A 7,614-nucleotide genomic window follows, 5' to 3' on the forward strand; every position below is an offset into this window, starting at 1 on the left:
CCATACTTGAACACGTGTCTCAGAAAAAAAAAATGTAATGATCTTTGTCTTGGGCAAAGCACTGTGTTTTCTCTTTCCATTCTCCTCTCACTAGTACTTGATATTGATACACTCATGCCAATGGCCCTTGCCCTACTACTTACTGCATTGCATGCTTGCACAGGCCCTCCTTCCCTTTACTGCTACACCATGTGCCTGTGTCCCCTTCTGCACCATGTACCTGTATGGCTCACCCTCACCGACCTCAGCTATGCTGTGTTGCACTGCCCTGCCCCTGGAGCAGGGGCAGGCAGCAGAAGCCAAAAGAGGGAGGTGGAACCAAGAGACTCTGGCTGTTGTTGCAGCTGGAGCATGGTAGGGAGCACTAGCCAGGCAGGAGCTCAGGGGAGTGTAGTGTAACTCCTTGTGGGCTGCAAGCAGCCTACGTACCACCAGTCGAACAGCTCTGACTTAACCCAGAGGTTTGAAATAGGTTTTGTTTTTTGCAACAGGGAACAAGCTTTGCCTTGTATTCAGATCCAATTGCAGCGGGAGATCTCGGACTTTGGGAATCAAGTTGACATGCCATCAGGAAATGGAAGCAAATCATCAGGAGGCCTGCAAAAGACTTTTTCAAAACTGACTTCACGGTTTACAAAGAAAACTTCCTGCGCCAGTTCAAGTAACAGTGGAAGTTATTCTATTCCCAGTACGCCTTCCAAAAATATCTTTACAGGTAGCAACTCAGAGGAGAAAGTGAAAATGCCCAGTCACATGGACACACGGTTACAAAGCATTTTGAACATTGGTAATTTCCCCAGAACAATAGATACATTACAGCCACCTCAGAGCACAAGTAGTCAGATAGTTAATGGATTTCTTGTTGAAAGACATGATAATTTTTTCAAAGCAGATGATAGCAAGGATGACAAAGGTATGAATTTACCCACTGACCAGGAAATGCAGGATGTTATAGACTTCCTGTCTCGTTTTAACATGGGCAAATCGCAGCAGACTTCTCCATTGGTGAAAAGAAGGAACTCTGTTGCTTCTTCTCCAGCAACAGAACAAAAATCAGGAGCTGTTCAGCAGCAACTGCAGTCTGTGTCTCATGTGTCTCTGCATCCATCGCAGCAAGGGTTGTCACAGCAACAGCAGTCTCAAAAGCAGCAGCAACAACAGATGCAGTACTACCAACATCTGCTCCAACCTATTGGGCCACAGCAACAGCGTGTACCTGGCAAGTGGCTAAGTAATACTTCACAACAGCCAGCACAGGCTGTTGGGGCTGGATTGTCTCATATTAACCAATGGAACAATCATGGCTTTTCGGATTTGAGCTCTGATTTGTACAGCTTGGGTCTTGTGAGCACCTATATGGACAATATGATGACAGAGATGTTAGGACAGAAACCTCAAGGACCGAGAAATAACACGTGGCCAAACCGTGACCAAAGTGATGGAGTCTTTGGGATGCTGGGAGAAATTCTGCCTTTTGATCCTGCAGGTGTGTGGTATTTTCCTTTAATTGTATGTTATTTATATGAGCTTTTTAAGAACAAGAATGTGGTTAAATGTTTCCGTTTAATAACAGAGTGCTACTGCTTCCCGGTGTCTTTTCTCAGTAGATATTGAGGATTTACAAATGTGGACAGGCCTGCTTTTCTGGGGCAGGTGAACTGAGTCATAAAGTTCAAGAGACATCCAGCAAGTCATGGGCATGGGAGTAGAGCCCTTATTTCTAGCCTTGGTTTAATTGGTCCTTAAACGTATACAATGTGATAACTTTGTTGCTCAGAAATGTAGATACCATCCCTCCTAATTTCACACTACGCTGTAGCACTTCCTGACATCTCTGTGTGTGTTGCTTCTCTTACCCCTGTACATCATATTCTGCTGGTTGGCTGCTTCCCTGCCCCTGGCCATGCTTTTCTGCTGACTAGCTCTACTTTTCCTTTGGCTCTTGTGGAGATATGCTGCCTGGTTGTTTGTCCCATTTCTCTCCTGTTGGTAACGCGCTCCCTAAAAGTTGTCGTCTGTTATTAACATCTGCTCCCCTGTTCCGTTGTAGTGGCTTTTTGCAAAGACAGCTATACTGGCTCTTAATTTCCAGGTGCTTGCATGGGCCTCTCAGTTCCTCTTTACACTGGAAAGCCTGGAAACTTAGGGAAGCAAGCCAGTTCCATAATCCAGCTGCTCATGAACCACCGGTGAATTGTAAAGTTAGAGGGATTACTGTTGAACAGGAAACAAGATCATATTTGTAGCCACTCCTAAGACCAACTATCTGAGAACCTAAATTAACTCTACTGACTGAACTACATTTGACAAAACCAAGCACTGAAACCTAGTTAAAGGTGACTGGCATGTAAGTAAGTATATTTACTTACTTTTATTCACACACACACACACACACACACACACACACACACACACACACTTACACTTAATAACTGCATAGTTTCTGTAATATATATACACACATACATACAAGTATGCATATGTAGATCTGGCGCTCCCTTATAAAATTATATAGATACAGATATGCATGCTTATTGCAGAAATTATGCAGTTATTAATTGCTTGGAGGGAGATGGCAGAGGAACCTTCTTTTCAAACCATTAATTGTTTCCCACTTCGTTTGCACATCAGGACCATAAAGATTTTCTAACAACCAGCCCCTTATTTTATACTATACTTTATATATAGCTACTTTGTGCTCTCAGCAAGCTTTATAACCTAGGGCAAGGCCTGCCCCACTGGGTTTGTTCTAAAGATGGTCAGTATTCTTCGATATACCTAACTTAGCAAAGGATTGTAAAGACAAATAGAAATTCAGCCAAATTAGATTGTATTCCCTGCTTATTTGAGTTTTACTAGGCAGGTTCCTACTAAGGATTATCACCTGCTTTGACAAAACATGGCATGATGCTTTCCAGTAGTGTTGCTAGACTGATTTATATGTACATGTAGGAGAAAAATAGAATGGGAAGTAGAAATGCTATTTCTTGGTGCATGCAGAAGCTCTTCATCAATGCAAAAAATTCTAAATAATGATTTCTTGTTGAATTATAAAAACATGCATCAATTTTATCTCTGTCAGGAACACGACTATCCTTTCTTTTTTTAAGTTTGCTAAACAAGAAGGGCTTCCAGAGGAGAGTGGTGCTGTAAAGAGATGGTATTTCCTACTATTAAGAAGTAATAGTATTAGTTTATTTACAGCTTTTGCCAAAGCAAAACAATAAAAATACATATAATAAAATACTGTATTTACTCTAATATAAGGTAAGTTTTTTTTTTCCCCCTCAGACAGTATGGGGAGAAAGTCCCTCATCTTGCATTTGCCTACAGGGAAACCTTATTAAATACACCGTCTGTCATTACACTGCTGCCAAAAGCAGCATATGCTCAGTAATGTAAACCAACTATTATGTTCATTAAAGTCAACATTGAGCATGACTATAAAGCCCATAGTAGGTGAAAATACTAATGGGGACCTTTTTGGCCCTTAAAAATGGGTGGGTGTTCCCTCCATGGGGAACTGGCAACAGTCCTGAAGGTACTGCAATACTAGGCCAGCACTGAGGGGGGCAGAGCCAGTCCTGACACCTTCCCCTTGGTGCCATCAGTGCTTGATCTTTACCAGAAGGCCAAGATGCTGATGGGAACCTAGCACGAGGATGGGTTAATACAGCCCATTTGCATAGGTTATGTGATAGCACCCACTGAACTCAGTCCCCGTTAGAGCTGACCCTTTTCAAGTCATTGTGAGCTACTACATTGAATACATTTGAGCTGTGGGGTCACCATGCCTTGATATGCTGTTGACTTGTAGGGCCCAGCCCAGTGAACTATATGGTTCATCTTTTGGCTTTGGATCTAGAAGCCTTTTGGCTTCCAGGTGATCTGTTTGGGGCTCCATTTGGACTGATAACATATATAGTATGTACTAAAGTCAGTACAAAAGTGCTGCTTAAAAGTGTGTTTAAGGAGTATGCATGCTAAAACTTGCAGCAGTTTCAAAAATGGTAAAATACCTCAATTCTGGATGAATTAAGTCTATGGGTATCCATAGTAATTTGTGTATATGCATATTACTCAAAGCGTGTTTATTTCAAAGTCAGTGTTTTCAGATTTGCCCCTCACTTTCATGTGTTCAGGGAGAGAAGAAGGGTCTGAGAGTAAGGGGGGTGGGAAAGGGGCTGCATTGGGCAGAAGTTGGGGGAGCAGAGGGCAAGGAGGTACCTGACTCTCCTCCCCACTTGATTTATCTTCCCTGCTGTAGCTGTGGGAAGGGGCCAAATTCATGGCAAACCTCCAATAATTAGTTTCAATACCTGGAAAATTAGAACAAATTTATAAATTTTCCATATATAGAACCTATTTACTTGTGGGTCATCCTGTATTCAAGGTTGTCTTATATTAGTGTAAATAATGTAACATTTACACAATTGATAGTTTTGCTAAGTACATGTAGCTTTGTGTTGTTTTGGCAGAAGCTGTAAATGAACTGCTAGTACTGCTACTTATGAAAAAAGAAAATAAACAGAATCCTCCAAGACCAGCATTTCTCTGCATTAAAATGACAAGAGACATTACTGGTACCGTCCAGAAGTTATTTAATTTAAAAACTAAAAGAAACACCAATCACATTTGGACTCTCAACTATAGGGATATGGTCTGCTTAAAATTGGTTAAAAATACACTTGAAAAGACTTTTTGCAGTTGAGACAGTTAAAATCTTCCCATGAACTTTAAAAGGATGTCCTATCCTTTGTGACATGTGGAGCCCAAGCATTACTTTACTGTGTGCATGGAAGAAGTAAAACTGACTTTTTCTCTGTGGTAAAATAAATTCAGAAAATAATTGAAGAAGAAGAAAAACTTCTAAAAACTCATTGTTTTAATAAATTGGTATGTAAATAAGACTTACGTGGCATAGAACCCAAGACTGGAAGAACAGGGATTATTTAGGCTGGAGGAGAAGAGAACGCAGAGCAATTTGATAAGTCATCAAATAGAAAAAAAAAAGGCTGTTATAAAGAGGATGGTAATTAACTGTTCTCTTTGTCTCCAAGGACAGGACAAGAAGTAGTAGGCTTAAACTACAAGGGAAATTGATGTTGGATGCTAGGAAAACCCCCTTTTTTTTTTTAAATGTATGAGGATAGCTAAGCACTGGAACAGATTACCTAGGGAGGTTAAACAAATATTTGGCTCTAATGGTTTTGCTAGGAATGTTCCTGCCTTGAGTACGGTTTGGACTAGATGACCTCCTGAGGTCCTTCCAGCCCAGTTTATCCTGTGATTTTAGTTAGAGATGGCTTATTATGACTGACTTGCCCTTTAACAATTTGTAATAAATGACTGACTTTAAAATGGAAAATCCGGTTTCTTCTTAACATGCAAGCTCTGAGGAGAGGAACCCTTCATGCTTTGACTAGTGCAGTAGATAAAGGAGAGAGTGGTTTTGAAATTTGTTTTAAAGCATACTTTAGAACGGTCAGCAAATTCTGTTACTGATGTGCCTTCCTAGATGGTTAGTTTTGAAAGTGAACTTGATGATTTTTCACATATTCTTGAAACAGGCTGAAAAGAGAGAATCTTTCAAATAAAATAATTAAGAGACTTCTAAAAGTTGACTGGTAATTTTGGTCAGTCCGGTCAATGAGGATGATACAGGTTTCAATGCAGTCTGCTGCATAGAGGAAGAGCATGATGCTATTGAAAGGGATGTTGATGCCTTCAGGCCTTCTGATTTTGTTTTTGTAGATGTGAAGGAATAATGCAAAGAGCTCCTTATTCAGTAAAGAACTGTTCTTATCCAGTAAAATGGTCTTTTTAGTTGTAAAGCATGCCGTTTAATTGCACTAGTAGTTCACTTGAAATGATGTTGTAATATTTCACCAATAAGTGATATTTGCAGAGGAACAACACTACTGTGGGCACTCCACAGTAAAACGGAGGGCTGCTCTTTACCATCTCCTCTGCCCCCTACTGCACAGACCCAGGTATTTCCGAGGAGAGTAACAACATTGTCACTTGTTTCCACAGTTGTCCTAGGAGTTCACCAGCAAGTGTCTTCCTCCCATATAATTGAGGGATTTTTCTTTAAATAATTCACATCAGCTTGGTATGATTTAACTGAGTTAGGGTGTTTATATCCAACAAGACAGAATAAATAAAATAGAATTCTCTTCCTTGAACATGTGAAATAGGAAGAGTTTTCTTCATCCAGCTCAGTACTGAAAAACACAAACACCAAAAGAAAATTGTCATACTTGCTGCTCACCTGGACCAATACTCTCTGCAGATGTTCTTCATCTGCACCCTCTTTACCCCTGGGAGCAGATGGAGATCCAGTAACTCCACTTCTCAGTCTATAAGGCAACAGTTCTTAAAACTAGGAGTGTCCTGTGAAGCTAGTCAGACGAGAGCTTGCCTACAGACTGACATGAAATGAGAGAGAAAACAGCAGTCTTGGAAGTCTGTCTGATTTATACTGGCTCCTAATAGTTCTTTCAAACAGGTTATTTGTTGTGTAGCATTCAGAACTTAAATTAAATTGGGTCCTATGTGCTGGAGAACATTATATACTGCATGTGTTAATCATGGTAAAGCATTTTGAAAAGGTAAAGCAGTGTCCGAATTCTAAGTTATTGTTTTCAGTAGGTGTAAATCTTTATCTGGAGAACAATGCAGATAAGGCTGTGAGGCCTTGGGAGAGGTTTCATCGTTTCGTACTTGGTAGGGCTGGAAGGGATCTTCACAGATTTTTCAAGGAAGTGTTCAGTTTTTTTATATTATTGCAGCTAAACAGCTACAAAAACTTCTAATTGTCCAGCCTGGAAATCTGTTTGCCTACTTCTTGAGGGAGGACACCTGAAGCCTGCTATGGCTTTAGGAACTGTAGCTGGAATCCTGCATAGCAGTCCAGCCCAGTGGTTTGCTTGAATCCCATATATTTGGCTTGGGTTTGTGTTTATCCTCTGTAATTTTGCAGCTAATGAGGGATTGATGAAGGGGAGCTGCCAGTTCATAACCAGGTGTGGTTGGTAGCAAAAAAAAAAAAAAAAAGTGTGTGTGTATGTGTGTGTGTGTGTGTGTATATGTATGTATGTATGTATGTGTGTATATATATATATATATATATATATATAAAATGTGTGTATATATATGTGTGTGTGTGTGTGTGTATATAATATATATATAAAAATGATTCCAGTACAACCTTTAGCACAAAGCAAAGTACAACAAATAGTGAATTGAAGATGAGAAGAAATCTGTTATGAAAGCCTATTGACTCTTTTTTTTTTCCTTATACAGTGTATGTAGATATTGTGTACCTATTCATCAAGAAGTCACTTTTCATTTATCTAGTTACTTGATACTGTTTGTTGCTTCAGCAAGTATTATCTGCTGCTGAGTGGCATTCATTACTGGTGTTTGTTTTTCTATTTTGCTGGGGTAGACAGCCAAGCTTAAAGGATTAAATAAAGGATAATTACAGTAGAAATAGCCGAATGTCAGCAACTGACTGTCAGACTACTTTCTTTTTTTTTTTTTTTTTTTTTTTTTTTTTTTTTTTTTTTTTTTTTTATTATTTTTTTTTTTATTCAGTTGGCCCCACCC

The 7,614-nt window shown here is 39.7% G+C and overlaps 1 protein-coding gene across 1 annotated transcript in view; it reads left to right on the forward strand.

Moving 5' to 3' along the window:
* The window catches only part of KIAA0355 (KIAA0355 ortholog), a 56,928-nt gene that overhangs the window by 41,031 nt on the left and 8,283 nt on the right, over positions 1-7,614 (forward strand). Inside the window, exon 9 of the mRNA XM_019505565.1 lies at positions 492-1,486. Within this exon, the coding sequence (XP_019361110.1) occupies positions 492-1,486 (995 nt within the window). The remainder of the gene's footprint in view (positions 1-491; positions 1,487-7,614) is intronic.

This window comes from Gavialis gangeticus, unplaced genomic scaffold (assembly GCF_001723915.1).
Source record: "Gavialis gangeticus isolate Ggan-Ray unplaced genomic scaffold, GavGan_comp1, whole genome shotgun sequence".
NCBI classification, from domain to species: domain Eukaryota; kingdom Metazoa; phylum Chordata; order Crocodylia; family Gavialidae; genus Gavialis; species Gavialis gangeticus.